Below are 17,409 nucleotides of genomic sequence, written 5' to 3' on the forward strand. Positions count from 1 at the left end.
GAATGTATGAGAAGAACTGAAGACCATAACATAGCACGAATGAAATTATTCCACAGAAGAACTACAGCAAATCTGAATGAATATAATGAGAAGTGCCGTGTAGCTAAGAGGGTTTGCAGAAAGGAGAAAAACGCACCAGAAAAGAAAAGAAATGTAAGAAATTAAACAGCTAGGAGAAGAGAAGCAAGTACATGAAATGTACCAAAAGATTAAATAAGAAAAGGCTGGGTTTCAAGCCAGAACAAATATATGTAGAAATAAAGAAGGGGATTTGATAGGGGAGAGTAATAAAATACTCGACACATGGGCAGAATACTTCCAAGAGTTACTGAACCCAGAATTAGAAGGATTAGAACAAGAAGAACTGGTGGAAATAACTTATTATGGACCAGAGGTCTTAACAGCAGAATTCACACTGGGGGAAGTGATACAAGCCATTAAGAATGAGATTTTCACTCTGCAGCAGAGTTTTCACTGATATGAAACTTCCTGGCAGAATAAAACTGTGTGCCCGAGTTCGAGCCTCGGTCGGGCACACAGTTTTAATCTGCCAGGAAGTTTCAAGCCATTAAGACCTTAAAAAATAATAGGGCACCTGCAAAAGATCAGATTCAGGCTGAACTACTCAAATATGGTGGGGAAGCATTGTGGAAAGTAATACATAAAGTAATACTGAACATCTGCTAGGAGGAGAGCATACCAATGGCGTGGAAAATGGCTATTATGTGCCCCATACATAAAAAAGGAGATAAATTAAACTGCCAGAAATACCGAGGAATATCCCTGCTAAATACTACATATAAAGTGTTCTCCGAGATCCTAACTAGAAGGCTTACTTCTTATGTGGAAGAGAGAATTGGAGACTATCAGAGTGGCTTTAGAAGAAACAGGTCAACAACTGACCACATATTCACATTATGCATACTACTTGAAAAATGTTATGAACATCAGATAGCTAAACATACATCAGCTTTATATCGATTTCAAACAAGCCTATGATAGCATATCAAGAGTGACATTGCGGAATGTGATGGAAGAGGCAGGAATATTTAAGAAGTTTGTTAAACTTACCATGATGACCCTCAGTGAAACCAACTGTAAAGTATCTCCAGAAAAGTGGAAGTGAAACAGGGACTGAGACAGGGTGACAATATCTCCTCACTGCTATTCAACCTCTGCCTAGAAAAAGTCATAAGTCAGATAGAGATAAATAGAGGAGGAACCATTTTTAATCAGTCACTGCAGTAACTGGCTTATGCAGATGACGCGGAATTACTCACATGAAACACCACTGTGCTGGCTGATGCCTATCAACAACTGGAGAGAGGTGCAACGGAACTTGGCCTGGTAGTCACTGTTGAAAAGACCAAATATACAGCAATGATAAACCAACAAAACCTACCAAATCTCAGGATAGCCAACAAGAAGTACCTTGGATCGACTATCACAGACACAAATGACATCAGCAGCGAGGTGAAAGCTAGAATGGCAGCAGGCAACAGATGCTACTCTGCCACACAACCCATGCTTAGAAGCTCACTTCTATCATGAAAATCTAAAATCCTTATTTACAAAACAGTTATAAAACCAGTTGTTATGTGTGGTGCCGAGACATGGACCAAGACTGCAAATGAGGAAAGGATCCTTAGCATTTGGGAGAGAACGGTTCTGTGTAAAATATATGGCCCAATATACAATCAAGAAGGCTGGCACATCCGTACAAATGCAGAATTAGAACAACTTTTTGAACAGCCTGACGTTGTCACTATCATTAAAATAAGAAGACTGCGATGGGCAGGACACGTGGTCAGAACGGAGGAAAACAGAACACTTAAGAAGATTTTTGATGGCAAGGCTGGAGGTAGACACGGAAGGGACATTCCAGAAAGAGATGAGTGGCGGGAATTGAAGAAGACATGAAAACGCTGGGTGTCAGAGGACGGAGACGGAAAGCCATGGACCAGATAGACTGGCAGGATATTGTGATGCAGGCCATGGCCCTCCAAGGGCTGTAGAGCCGAGTAGTAGTAGCTGTAGTAGTAATTTTTATTTTAAATTCAGTGCATTAGTATTTGTAAAATGACTCTTAGTGTTCATTAAAAAATGACGGTCATTCCACTTGGGACCTGTGGAATGGTACATTAGCTTACTTGTTTTAGTTGTAAATATTTGTCATGTATTGTTGTTTTTCTGACATGTTCCACATCCTGGAGGACCTCCTCACTACGGATCAATTGGAATGAAAGTAAATCTAATCTAATCTAGTAGTGTGGGTAGGCTATTGATTTTCTTTTAGATGTCATCTTTGGTACGTCCATGCTGTGCTTCAAGGCTAACGGCCTCCACAATTTCTTCAAAGCTCTCGATTCTTCTCAGCTTATTTTTCTTTTTACTCCGGATGTTGCAAATTATAGAATGCCTCATCTATTTTGTACATTAATGTCAAATTTAGCAGTTGAAGGAACATAACAAATGAACTTAGCAGAAATGTTTACAAACATTACGGACGTCAAACATCTGCAGCGGTGCTAGCTCTCCAAGCGGCTATATTTGTCATTGCACTATACAGAAGACTAACGCTTTCTTTGATCAATGCAAAGCGCTAGATTTGACCAAATAAATTGGAAGAAAAAACGGCATCTAAGAAAGCTCCCTATTATCAGTCAAATATATTGGATAAAGCAACATTGTCAAAGAATTTTGATAGTATAATACAGCCCACAGCTGATCAAGTCAAATGCCTTTTCAATAGCGACACAAAAAGGCGTATTGTTGCGGAATGTACCTTATTAAAATGCGTTTGTTTGCGTGTCCATCTTTCACAGCAGCTGTTAAAATCTATTACTATTGACTATCCATCTTCAGCTGATTGCAATTTAATTAAAAAATTACACTAGATGCATTTTGCTTTTATTTATAAAGCATCTTTAGTGGCTATTAAGCAAACTGGATCATACGTTTGTACATTTTGGTTGTTTTGCGTTAAAAACAACGGTTTGCTTATTAAGTTGCTGTGCAAGTTACTTACGGTGTTTCTTTACATATTCTGCTCCTGGCAAAAACTGCTAAGTGCAAAGGTGAATCGAAGTCTTTCGACGTCAGTCGCTGCTAACAAGAAGGGAAGGAGCAGAATTTGTAAAGAAACACTGTAAGTAACTTGCATATCAACTTTCTAAACAAAACGGTGTTTTTAACCCAAAATTTACAAACATGTAAGTATCCAATTAGCAGAATAACCACGGTAGAGGCTTTAGAAATAAAAATGAAACGCGCCTGAAGTAATTCTTTATAATTAAATTGCAGTCAGCTCAAACCACATAACCGAAAGTAATTTATTAAAATAGTTTAGTGATCAATGCCCTTATCTGAAGGAAATGAAGTAGGAATAAGTCTACATTATAAACTGGAGACCACGTACACTCGTACAGTACGTAGCAGCCGCTTGTCACAGTACATGGCTACATGCATAAACTCAGTTGTTATCATAAAAAATAATTTATTTTTATACACTATCAAATATAATGGATTAATTGCCGTATGGTACATTTCTTTCAAACCAAAAGCTGTTTATAGCCAATAGATTGACGTAATGCAAAATCAGCTGAAAAAATGAAGCAGATTAGTTTTAAAGATGAAGATTTCCTCCTTTTGTGATTTGATAAAGGTACATTTGATGCGGGAAAATTCTATGCGATGTGAAACGAGAAAGTTCTGTGATTTTGTTATGTTGGCTACGCGACGCCGTTGTGTCGTCGCTCAAATTTGAATGGTGAAGACGCAGTGGGTATTTAATTCCCTGTCAAGTACTCGTTGAACGCATATCGTGAGTGAAAAAAATAATAGAGAGTTGAATGTGTGAGGAGTATATGGTACCATATTTGGCTCTTCTGTGTGCGAAACAAATTGTGTGCATGTGTTTCGTGACATTTTTAATATTGTCAACCATACCTTAGTCGCGTTACGTCGAAGGAAGTAATAAATTAAAAAAAAGTGTAAATTTGAATTATTTTTTCATAGTTAAAGTTAAGATTCGTCAATTAAGATAAAATGTAAAAGTAGAAGAGTCATGACAAATGTTTTTTGTAGACAACGCATTAACTGAAATAATACTGTGAGGCGAGCACCTGTTTTGCAACCCCTTGTATTAAAAGAAAGGCTCTTGTGAAATCTGGGAAACAGCGCGCGCGGGTTTCAGGATAAGGAGATCGGAAAGCAATCATGATTTAATCGTAAACAGTCGTGCTTAAAAGGGAAACGATGTTTCGTTACCAGCAAATATTCATTTAATTTACCACTTTACAAACAGTTTCCACATAGTTTTACTACATCTGCTTTTAATCAAAAAATTAAACCTTTCCGTGGTTCAAGCGGAATCCAGTTTTAGTGTTGTACGTTTTGACATTTTACAGCTTGGAAATCGGCGTCATGTCGCAGTTCTCTTTCTTCAATGAAATTAACAGTTGTGTGAGAATGGATGATCCTATCACAAAGGGTCCTGTACCTAGGTGGCAAAAGAAAACCCTGGACACTAGCAACAGGTACGCTGATTCCAAAAATGTTTGATATTTTATAACACATAAGTATAGAATGACCAGTTGACATTTGATATGTCGACACTGTTGAGTGTGTAATGGTATTATATAAAAAAAATGCTTTAAATCGGACATGTGATTACACATAGTGAACGAAAGTAGAGTATTGAATCTCACCCTGAAGTCTTGGTTGTGGTGACAGACTGATCTGTAGTGCATATCTAGGTTAGGTTGCAAGGAGACAGTTTGGTTGTGAGATGGTACAGCCGGTGAGTATGGAAGCAGGAAATCTGGTTGTGGTAACATTGACTGGTAGCGAAGCATAATGTTTGCACCCATGCCGTATTGAAAAATCAGGGGGAGGGCAGGGAATCAAATAAGTATTAGACCCCCCCCCCCCAAATAGAATGGAATTGCTTATGTGTTGCATGAATATAGAAGTGAATGCAAAGTATTGCATTTATTTTGGTTGTTGGTAGGACATAAAATGAACGTAATAGCATTCCACCGTCAATCTCCTCTATCCCACCACAAATTCTTGCATTTGGACATGCTCTCAGAGTCCAGAAGTGAAAATAGACTCAGAAGAGCCTAATTCGCAACAGGTTCATGGATCAGAATAACAAAGCAGATGTGGGAAAGGGCTGAAGTTGGTGGTTCACCAATGCATCTGGGTGCAGTATGGCTCTAGCAGTAACAGCTGTGTGGATCTTTGTTGACTGTCTTCACATGATCTTGTTAACATGCAGTACTGAGTTTGCTTCACACAATCATTATATCATTGTTGCTTAGTGATTGAATTCCTGTCTTTTTCCTATTATTTGTAAATCTTAACAAAAACAACTCTTTGAAACTTTGGGTTAGGGTTTCAGAAGGGTTGCTCTACCAAGAATGCCATTTACATGTTCATTCACCATATTTTACAAGCATTAAATAAGGCTTTGGACTGTGTGAATCACAGTACTTATTCTCCTAGATAAATTAGTTTTTTATGGGTTTGATGGTATAGCCAACCGATGGATAATGTCATATATAGCCAAAAGAACGCAGAAAGTCAGACTTGGTAATCCGACCAATGTAGTCAAAGGCATAGTTCTGACAGGAGTCAGGTACGGGTTACCCTAAGGCTGTCTTAGGTCCACTATTGTTTCTCACATATGTAAACGCTCTTCCATCCAACGTACAACAAGAGGAATTAGTCATTTTTGCAGATGACAATAGCATTCTAATCAAACCAATCGTACATACAGAACCAGAAGAAATGCTAAACATGGTTCTTAAGTTTCATTGACTGGTTCTCTGGGAACAATCTTGTCCTTGATTTGAAAAAAGATGCAAAATATGCAGTTCTGCACACTTAGGGACAGGGCCATTCCATGTGAGGGGGGGGGGGGGGGGAACCTTTAATGGTTTAGAATTTTGTAATTTTTTTTTTTTTTTTTTTTATTAAATCCAAAATTAAAGATTTTTCTGGCATTTTGTTTTTGGGTTATTAATTTTTAAAGTTCCTGAAATTGTGTGATTTTTGCCACATTTTGAAATGTTAAAATGGCTGTAGCTCGGGAAGTATTTGACTTAGACCTGAAATTTGTACCAATATATTTAGTATCTTATAAGGTTTAAAAATGTATGCCACATTGTTATATTCATAAAAAATTAATTTTCCAAAACCATATTTTTTTTAATCCTTAAACTTTTAGGTTCAGATCTTTTTTTTAAAAAAAATGTTAACTTTACACCATTGTTAATATGTGACACATTAAAATATTATTTTACTGGAATTTGCTTTGCAAGCTACATCACAACTTTTGCACTGGATAATGCACTTCAGTAATGTTGAGTTATGGAAACAAATTTAGCAAAAATGTACTGTAGGGGAAAAGGGGACGAGGCTGCTGGAGTGCAGTACATATGATGCAGGACTGAGGCACACATATAGGAGCCATTCTCAAATAGTGGTAATGCCATTTTACACAGAATGCAATAAGTTTTGCTACAGTCTTAGGACTCCAACACTTATCATTTCAGGCCTACTGCATTACTAGTTTGTAAAATGGTATTTTTTGAAAGAAGGGTTGTACTTTTTTACTTCTCATAATTAAGGTTTTATTATAACTTAAACTAATCACTTTTACATTAACATCTCTTTTTATCCTTTCATCCTTTTGATGCTTGTTTACTACTTAAGGATACAAACTATGGATAAAAATTCACTACCCAACTTGTACAGAAAAAGTGTGGAGTAAGCAACTACATGGCAAGATAAAAAAATTGATGGAAGAGAAGGGCGTATTCTCTACTCCTGTTCCTAAACCTGGATAATATTTGTCTGCCAAAACTCTTCTGTTAGTGAAGGAATTTTATTGTAATGATATTAGCAGGGAGAATCCTGGCAAAAAGGATTAAATTTTTATGGGAAAAGACAGTGATGGCAAGCCGATGCATGCTCAAAAAAAGATTAGTTTTATGAAATGTAAGAAAAGTGTATGAACTTTTCAAATCAAATTACCCACAGGTCCAAATTGGAATCTCAGAATTTGCTGAATTAAGGCCAAAAACTTGTTTTACAGCTGGAGCAAGTGGGACACACTGTATTTGTACAGCTCATCAAAATGTGAAACTAATGATAGCGGGCACAAACTTGAGCAAAGTCACTATATCAGAATATGAAAGCTCAGTTCCCACATACAAACACTGGATGTTCAAAATTATTGCAACCCTTCAAATACACTGTGCTTCACAAATGAGTTGAGTACTGCCCTGATGCAAGCCCTTGAAGATGCCTCAATTTGTGCACTTCAGGAGGAAATGATAGAAAACATATCTTACAAGAAGGAGATCACTGTTGATCACTGCTCGTTTTAGAGTGTAAACAAATCAACAGAGAAATTCACAAAGGTTTTCGTACACAGCTAATACAAGTAAAATGACAACTCTGTTGCAAAACAGGAATCCTTCTCTCTTCCCCCCCCCCCCCTCTCTCTCTTCCCGTTCTGGACAGAAAACTTCACTAATGCAGGATGAACTATTACTGTATGTGATTTTGTTGAAAATTATTCTTTTGTGTGTGAAGATGAAGCTTAAGGATTCCAATGGAACAATTCCATGGCCATGGCACATAAATGTATTTATTATAAAATAAAATGAAAGTACTCAAATGCTTTGTTTTTATACCACAGTTTAAGGCACAAACAGTTCTTCCACATATTAAAAAACCTTTGTGTTCATAAAACTTGATTTTTCTTCTTAAATTAGGAAAAAAAACTTTATTGGTGGTTCAGCAGCATATAAGAATAAAAAAACTTTACTAACATATGTCACCGTGCTGAAGATTTTGAAGGAATTGAGGCAAATAACATATTTACACTGCTTCATATGGAAAGGGGATGTGCGATGGTGTTGGCGGCACAATGAAAAGGCTTGCAGCCAAATCTAGTCTGCAAAATCCTGTCAGTAATGATATAATGACTATCTTCCAGTTGTTTGAGTGGGATGATGCAAGCATCCCATCACTACCTTTTTTTTTTTCCTTCTTCTGTGTTGAATGACGAGCATGCAGCAGCAGAAAGGATATTGGCAATAAGGTTTTGTGACACCGTAGCAGTCAAGGGACTCAAATATCATTCATTCGTTCCTTTGGACAAAGACAAGGTTAATGCAAAAGTTGTTTCTGATTTTAAAGACTTTGATGTTCATAAAATTCAGGTGGCTCCGTATGTAAATGACATGCCTTGTGAACAGATTACAGGATTTGTTGCTTGGACTAATGGCAACATACTGTATGATGGATGGGTTGTGTGCTGTGAAGAAATGGAAAAAGAAGTAAACCTTTTATTTATGTGTCTGTGTGGGCCAACTACTTTTTCATACTCAAGAAGACCAGATGAATTGATCTTTACAAGGACATTCATACTTTGTAAATTACATTGTACAACTGCCACCGGAAGAACATACAGACTATCAGATGAAGAGATGCGAAAAGCCTCAGATTGTTGCAAAAGAATGTGTTCTTATACCAATAATCTCTTGCTGTTGTTTTGGAGGACTAAGTAGTGTCTTATAAAGGAAGACTGCAGTATGTAATTGTAGTCTACTAAGATTGTAACTGGATCATTATAATGTTTTTCCTGTTGGAGATGAAATGCATTTAAAAATCTCACTATTAAATAATAACAGCTACACAAGTGTTTAATTAATATGAATGTATTTGTAAAATGCAGGTACAGTTAAGTAAATTGTCATCTTTCTCGAGCATGTAGTGTCTAATTGTATGTTCATATATTTTCGTAATCAACCTGGCAGGCAAATACAGACTTTAAATTCTAATAATGCAATATATTGTTACCTAATGAAAAATAACATTGATTTGGCAGCATTATATTAATTTTTTTTTTTTTTTTGCCATTTAAGGTTGTCATTACAATTTCTTAACAAGTGTGCAGTCATACCAACTATGTGCTGGATGTTGTGCTTGCCAGTAAAATAAAATTTTAACATATTCCCATGGGAACACAATCTTGAAATTCGGCACATGTACCTACAAACAGTATATAAGTAACATATATATTTTTCAAAGGAAAGAAGAAATTCCAAATGTGAGGTTCTGAGGATTTAAAAAAAAGGATCTGGTTTTGGAAAATTCATTTCTTATAAATACGGTAAAGTAGCATATATTTTTAAACCTTATAAGAAGCTGAATAAATTGGTACAAATTTCAGATCTGTAAGTCAAACAATGGAAACTCTAGGTAGGAATAACAACAATGTGGGAAAAAGACAGGTTGCTACTTAATGTAAAGATGATGTGTTAAATTTGACAGGCACAATCAACACACTTACATAAAGCTTTTGGCCACAGCAAGAGAGACACATACATTCAGGCAAGCACACCTCATGCACACATGGCTGCCAATTTCAGCCTCTCGGGCTGGAATGCAACAATCGAGTGGGATGCAAGAACCAATGTGGAGAGGGTGGGAAAGGGGAAGGGATAGTAGGGTACAGGTGGGGAGAGAGATGAATGCTGTCTGATGGAAGTGTTAGGAGGTAGTGGTGGGTGCAGGGTGTGTGTGTGTGTGTGTGTGTGTGTGTGTGTGTGTGTGTGTGTGTGTGTGTGTGTGTGTGTGTGTGGGGGGGGGGGGGGGGCAAAAAAGAGGAGCAGAGAAAGACAGGTGGCTGCACTGTCAGAGGGCAGCAAATAAATGGGTTGAGAGATGAGAATGTGTAGGAGATGATAGGTCAGAGGGGGCGGAAACTGTTAGTGTTTGGGGACAGTATGTTACCATAGGTTGAGGCTGGGATATTTACAGGAGTGGAGAATGTGTCATAATTACAACTCCCATTTGTGCAGTTCAGAAAAGCTGGTGGTAGAGAGAAGGATCCAGATGGCTTGGATAGTGAAGCAGCCACTAAAATAAGGAGTTACAGTCAGCTGCATATTGACACAGGGTGGTGTACTTTGCTCTGGGCCACAGTTCGGCAGTGGCTGTTCATCCTAGTGGACAGCTGGTTGGTAGTCATACCAATATAAAGAGCTGTGCAGTGATTGCAGAAGAGCTGCTGAATGACATGGCTTCTAAACAGGTGGCCTGGCCCCTGATTGATTAGAATGAACCTGTGACGTGACTTGGATAGGAAGTGCTGGGTGGGTGGATTGGGCAGGTTTTGCACCAGGGTCTTCCACAGGGATGTGATGGCAAGAGGGATGTGGCAAGAGGTTGAAATTGGAAGTGCCATAGTGATGGACTATGGTGTTGTGAAGGTTGGGTGGGTGACAGAACACCACTTTAGGAGGGATGGGGAGTATCTCAGGTAGGATGTATTTCATTTCAGGACGTGGTAATAGGTAATCAAAGCCCTGGCGAAGGATGTGGTTCAGTTGTTTGTCTGGGATGATGCTGGATGATGAAGAGGACACTCCTTTGTGGCTGGTCCTAGGGGGTGATGGAAGGATTGTGAGTGGGGGGAGGGGGGGGGGGATGGCCATGGAGATCTGATTGTGGGCTAGGTCTAAGGATAGTTCTTGTCATGTGAAGGCCTTGGTGAGACCTCAGCATAGAGAGCAAGGGTGTTTTTGTCACTGCAGGTACTCCGACCCCAGGTGGCCAGGCTGTAGTGGAGGGATTTTTTGGGGTGACAAGGATGACAGCTGTCAAAATGCAGGTACTGTTGATGGTTTTAATGTGGATAGAGGTGTGGACGTAGCCAACAGTGAGGAGGAAGTCAACATCTAGGAAGGTGGCACCCTGGGATGAGGGGGGCCAGGTGAAGCAGATTGGAGAGAAGGTGTTGTGAAGGAAGGAACGAAGATAGGGTGTCTTGGCCCTGTGTCCAGATAATGAACATATCATCAGTGAACCTGAATCAGACTAGGGGTTTGGTGTTTTGGGATTCTAGGAAGGTCTCCTGTGGATGGCCCATGGAAAGGTTAGGACAGGAGGATGCCATGTGGGTGCCCATGTCTGTGCTGTGGATTTGTTTATATACCATGCCTTCTAAGGAGAAATTGCTGTGGGATTAGGCTGAAGTTAGTAAGGTGTTTGAGGAATGAGGTAGTGGGCCTGGAGTCTAAAGGACATTGGGAAAGGTAGTGTTAAATAGCAGCAAAACCATGGGTGTCGCCCTGTGTGTCCGGGGGTTAGAGTAGACCAGAGGTATTCCTGCCTGTCATAAGAGGCGACTAAAAGGAGTGTCTCATGTTTCGTCCTTTATGTGATGATCCCCTGTGGGGTTTGACCTCCATTTTTCAAAATTTTCCCAAAGGCAAGCCATTTGGGGAAGGGCGCCTTACATGGTGCATAGTGTCCATCTTGCACTGAGACCTCCTCGCATCCTTCATCGATGTGGATCTGCACTTTGCTCATTCTTCAGCTGTTGAGCCAGGTCACACTTATGGGTACGTTTTCCTCCATTCTCTTTGCAGTATTGCTTTCTGCGCTGTCCATGATAATGGGCTTCTTAGCTCGTTTGTGCCTGATATCCAGCATGGTAGCCAGTCCATTGTGGTGGGGCCGCCATGTACCCTCTTGGTTGTAGCCCCCTGACCACACAGGGATCACTGTGCTGATGCCTGTACTGTTAACTCCCCACATATGCCAAGGAGTAGATGCCAGTCACCCTGGGGCATCGGGACTCCCAGCAATGGCCATTCTGCCATATGTCCTTTGCTGTGGCTGGGTGGCACCCATAGGGAGGTCCCATAGTCAGAGTGGGTGGCAGTAGGACGGATGACACACCATGAAGCGTAGTACATCATCTCTAGCTCGTGGTCAAAGACCAGCAGTCTTTAAGCAGTCAAGGTCTAACTACAGTCCTAAGAAATACAACCCCAAATTGTTCCCCATGGGAGGCATCCCAGGCTAAGGATGGCAGCGAAGCTTATTCACCCCAGTACTTCGTACATACAAGAGTTGATGAGGAATGTTTCTTGTCAATGAAACCTCAGTTTTTTGTGGATGACAAATTTGGGGAGGTGGAGTTAGTGTCCAAAATGTAGTCGGGGTCAGTCTTGATCAAAACAGCATCCTCTTTCCATCACGCCCCATAAGAGCTTAAATATGGTCCAGGGTATCATACTTCACAGGGACCTTCTTTTGCAGTCTGTCAATGAGCTGCGCGCCAGTTTAAAGCGGCAAGGTGTCCATTTTGTTCGGCACATCCACCGGGATCCGAGGGATAATAAGCATGCCACTGGTACCTTCATCTTGGCCATCGAGGGTGACACATTATCCGAGGTCGTCAAGGTGGTGGTCTACCACTGTGAGGTAAAGCCTTATATCCCTCCCCCGATGCGATGCTTTAAGTGCTGGAAGTTCGGCCATGTCTTTTTGCGTACTTCCAGTGTCACCTGTTGGGGTTGTGGATGTCCTTCACATCCCAATACTCCCTGTGCCCCGCCTCCCATCAATGTCAACTGCGGAGAGCACCATTCGCCTTGCTCGCCAGACTGTAGCATTCTCAAGAAAGAAAGAAACAAACAAACAAAAATAACTGAATACAAGACCCTGGAACGACTGACCTACACTGAGGCTAAGAGAAAATATGAGAAGCTACATCCTGTGCATATGATGTCAAACTATGCTGCAGCTATGACAACGATTCTACTATCTTCCGTTCCGCCATGTACAGTTGGCGCTGAGAGCCGTCAGACTCCACCTGCCCCCTTGATGGTGGTGGGCACTTCACTCCCTGTTGCTCCTGCTCAACCTACTTCAGGAGCAACACTTTCCCAACCATCGGGGGTGTCAGTCCCTACTTCTCAGCCAGAGAAGTGTAAGTCTTCTTCGGCTCTTCTCACCAGGAAGGGATCCTTTGGGCCACTCCCTTCCCAGGCTCCTCCCAGTGGCCAAGCAGACACCCGCCAGTGGCTGAAGCAACCACAGGTAGCTGGTCCTCCTCCATCCCTGAGACTGAATCGGTGAAGCTCTCCCAGCCGGACAAACCTAAGGAGCAGCAAGATAAACCTAAAAAGAGACACCCCAAGAACCAAGGCACTGCGGTGGCTCCCACACCACTGCTACCTAAAAGTTCTGTGTATGAGGATGAGGTTGAGATTCTGGCGTCCGCTGAGGACCTAGATGTTGCTGGGCCCTCAGACACAGTGGATGTCAGTCGCACAGGTACTCATCTGGTGGCAACAGGTGACCCTGAGGCGTAGACTGCCTCATTGAGTGTTTCATGCTTTCCCAGTCTCACAATCATGTAATCCTCCAGTGGAATTAAGGTGGTTTCCCCCCCCACAACCTGGCTGAGCTACGGCAACTGTTAAGCGTTTACACTTGCTTCCTGCATTGCCCTCCAGAAAACCTGGTTCCCGACAATGCGAACCCCTGCCCTCCGCAGCTATAAGGGATATTACAGGAACCGTAGTGACTATATTAGTGTCTTGTGGAGTTTGCGTCTATGTCTTGAACTCGGTATGTAGTGAACCTGTGCCCCTTCAAACCCCTCTTGAAGCTGTGGCTGTCAGAATAAGGACGACGCAGGAAATAAATGTCTGAAATGTATATCTTCCTCCAGATGATGCAGTGCCCCTGAACACATTGGCTGCACTGATTGATCAACTCCCTAAACCATTCCTACTTTTGGAAGATTTTAATGCACGTAACCCCATGTAGGGTGGCACCATGCTTACTGGCCAAGGTAGGTAGGTGGAAAGTTTTTTCACCCAACTTGACCTCTGCCTCTTAAATACAGAATCCCCCACACATTTCAGTGTGGCACATGGCACATATTTGACCGTTGATCTCTCGGTCTGCAGCCCTGGTGTTCTCACATCTACCCAATGGGGAGCACATGACCTGTGTGGTAGTGACCACCTCCTCATCTTGCTGTCACTCCCCCGGCGTCATGCCCATGGATGCCTACCCAGATGGGCTTTAAACAAGGCAGACTGGGAAGCCTTCGCCTCTGCTGTCACCGCTGAATATCCCCCGCATGGTGCAATTGATGTTATCGTTGATCAGGTCACTACAACAATCATTTCTGTGGCAGAAAAGGTGATCCCTCGTTCTTTGGAGTGCCCCCGGTGAAAGACAGTCCCTTGGTGGTCACCGGAAGTCATCGAGGAAGTTAAAGTGTGTCGGCGAGCTCTACAGTGACATGAACGGCACCCTTCCCTAGAGCGCCGAATAGCCTTCAAGCATCTCCGTGCCCGTGTTTGCCATCTTATAAAACGATGGAAACAGGAGTGTTGGGAGAGGTATGTGTCGACCATTGGGTGCCATGTCATCTTCACAAGTGTGTATGAAGGTCAGACGTCTTTTTGGGTACCAGACCCCAACAGGTGTCGCTGGCATTAACATCAATGGCATGTTATCTGCCGGAGGAAATGCGATTGCGGAGTACTTTGCAGAACTTTGGAGAACTAACCACCTCCAGCCTATCGCACTCTCAAACAGCAGATGGCAAGGAAAGCCCTCTCGTTCACTACTCGCCGCAGTGAACCCTGTAATACTCCATTTACAGAGCAGCTCCTCAGTGCCCTTGCACATTGCCCAGACACAGCTCCTGGGCCAGATCAGATCCACAGTCAGATGATTAAACATCTTTCATCTGACTTCAAGTGACATTCTCGTCATCTTCAACTAGATCTGGTGCGATGGCGTCTTTCCATCGCAATGGTGGGAGAGCACCATCATTTGGGTGCGCAAACCTGGTCAAAACCCACTTGATGTGGATAACTATCGGCCCATCGAGCCTCAACAACTTTCTTTGTAAGCTGCTGGAACATATATTGTGTTAGCGGTCGGGTTGGGTCGGGTCCTGGAGTCACGTGACCTACTGGCGCTCCATGTCAGGGCAGCTTCCGCCGGGGTCGCTCTACCACTGATAACCTTGCGTCACGCTAGTCTGCCATCTGAACAGCCTTTTCCAGACACCTACATCTGGTTGCCGTCTTTTTTTGACTTAGGTAAAGCATACGACATGACCTGGCGACATCATATCCTTGCCACATTGTGTGAGTGGGGTCTCTGGGGACCGCATCAGATTTTTTTTTTTTAATCCAAAAGTTCATGGCGCTCCGTACTTTTCATGTCCAAGTCGGTGCCTCTGGTAGTTCCCCACTCGTATTTGGGAGAATGGCATGCGCAGGGCTCCCTATTGAGTCTCTCTCTATTTTTAGTGGGTATTAACGGTCTAGCACCAGCTATAGGGCTGTCAGTCTCACCTTCTCTGTATGCGGATGGCTTCTACATTTTATCCTCCAGTACTAGTGTTGCTGAGTGGCAGGGAGCCATTCACAAGGTGAAGTCATGGGCTCTAGCCCATGGCTTCCAGTTTTCAGCCAGGAAGCCGTGTGTCATGCATTTCTGTCAGTGTCGCACCATTCATCCAGAACCAGAACTTCACTTAATGACGATCCACTCACTGTCTAGGAGACTATAGATTCTTAGGACTGGTTCTCAACAACCGATTGTCTTAGCTACCTCACCTTCATTGGCTTAAGCGGAAATGCTGGCAGCACCTCAATGCCCTCCGCTGCCTGAGCAACACCAGATGGGGTGCAGATTGCTCTATGCTGCTGCAGCTCTACAGAGTCCTTGTTCAATCCTGCATTGACTATGGGAGTGTGGTTTATGGTTCGGTGGTGCCCTCGGTGTTGCATTTACTCGACCCAGCGCACCACTGTGGCGTTTGCCTAGCGACGGGAACTTTTAGAACGAGTCTGGTGACCAGTGTCCTGGTGGAGGCCGGAGTCCCTCTATTGAAGGTTAGGTGTGCACAACTGCTCACCAGTTACGTTGCACACAGTTGTAGTTCTCCTGCTCATCCTAATTACAATGGCGATTCATCTCCCGCATTGGTGGCTCAGGTCAGGGCTTAAGATTGCAGTTCGCATCCGGTCCCTTCTGTCTGAACTGGAGTCCCTCCCGTTACCACCTCTCCTAAAGGTCCATTCATGTACACCTCCATGGTGTACACCTAGGTCGCGGCTTCGCCTGTACCTTTCGCATGGTCCTAAGGACTCCGTTAACACTGCGGCTCTTCGCGATCACTTCCTCTCGATTCTCGACATGTACCGGGGCTATGAAGTGGTTTACACCGATAGCTTTGCTTATGTTCATGGAGGACATATTCAACAGCACTCCATGCCAGGTGGCTACAGTGTTTTCACTGCCTAGCTGCCAGCTATATCTCGTGCTCTTGAGCACATCCGCTCGTGCCCTGGAGTTATTTCTTCTGTGTACTGACTCCTTGAGCAGCCTACAAACTATCAACCAGTGCTACCCTCACCATCCTTTGGTAGGGTCTATCCAGGAGTCCATCTACGCTCTGGAACGGTCCTGTCGTTCAGTGGTATTCGTGTGGATCCCAGGCAACAAACATGCTGACTGGCTGGCCAAACAGGCTAATCAGAAACTGCTTCTTGAGATGGGCATCTCTGAAACTGACCAGTGTTCTGCCTTACACTGCAGAGTTTTTCAGCTTTGGGAGACAGAATGACATTACAGTATGCACAACAAACTGCGTGTCATTAAGGAGGCTAAGAATGTGTGGAAGTCTTCCATGCGGTCATCTCGCAGGGAATCAGTTGTCCTCTCCTGTCTCCACATTGGCCATACATGGCTAACGCATCGTTACCTCCTCTGTCACGAGGACCCACCTCAGTGTCGCTGTGGCTCACAAATGATGGTTGTCCAACTCTTGCTGGACTGCCCACTTTTAACCGCTCTGTGGCAGACTTTTAACTTTCGCAGCAGCCTCCCGTCAGTGTTGGGTGACAATGCTTCAACAGCAGCTTTAGTTTTAAGTTTTATTCATGAGGGTGGGTTTTATCATTTGATATAAATTTTAGTGCATGTCCTTTGTCCCTCTGTGTCCTCCACACTAGTGTTTTTAGGGTAGAGGTTTTAATGTGTTGCAGAATGGCTGGCTTCTCCTTTTTATTCTCATGGTCAGCCAGCCATGGTAATCTGCTCTCTTGTTTTGATCTCTTCTACGTGTTTCTTGCACCTCTCTGTGGTTTTCTTGTCTAATTATCTCCATTTTAATGTTTGTTGCCTTTCTGTCATTCTTGTGGTTTTCTCCTATCTTCCAGATGTGTTTTGTATGTCTCGATTATTTTACTCCCACCCTTGTGGAATTATTTTAATCCTAATGAGGGACCGATGACATAGCAGTTGGTGTCCCCCCCCCCCCCCTCTCTTTTTTAGACCACTCATCCAACCAAACCATGTGTATGAGGGATGTTGGTGTATAGGGAGGTGGTATTAACAGCGAGTCAGTCAACTAGATTTTGAGATATAGCCATTTTAAGGTTCCAAAAGGTAATAAAAAATTGGAGAACTTTGGAAACTTCTAAAATTAATAATTCAAAAATGAATAGTCCAAAACATTTTGAGATTCTTCATGTAAGAAAGCTACTTCTACTGATA

The 17,409-nt window shown here is 42.5% G+C and overlaps 1 protein-coding gene across 5 annotated transcripts in view; it reads left to right on the plus strand.

Annotated features, from left to right (window-relative positions):
- Positions 1-3,129: 3,129 nt before the first annotated feature.
- Positions 3,130-17,409, plus strand: part of LOC124596105 (cell division cycle protein 20 homolog) — an 82,305-nt gene continuing 68,025 nt past the window's right edge. The window contains exons 1-2 of one of the 5 annotated variants that reach the window (XM_047135116.1): positions 3,130-3,148; positions 4,410-4,538. In XM_047135116.1, coding sequence (XP_046991072.1) covers positions 4,426-4,538 — 113 coding nt within the window. In that variant the 5' untranslated portion in view covers positions 3,130-3,148; positions 4,410-4,425. Of the gene's footprint in view, positions 3,149-3,742; positions 3,824-3,850; positions 3,993-4,409; positions 4,539-17,409 lie in introns of those variants that run through there. The other 4 variants (XM_047135112.1, XM_047135115.1, XM_047135113.1 and 1 more) reach the window with 4 other exon arrangements.

This window comes from Schistocerca americana, chromosome 2, assembly GCF_021461395.2.
Source record: "Schistocerca americana isolate TAMUIC-IGC-003095 chromosome 2, iqSchAmer2.1, whole genome shotgun sequence".
NCBI classification, from domain to species: Eukaryota; Metazoa; Arthropoda; class Insecta; order Orthoptera; family Acrididae; genus Schistocerca; species Schistocerca americana.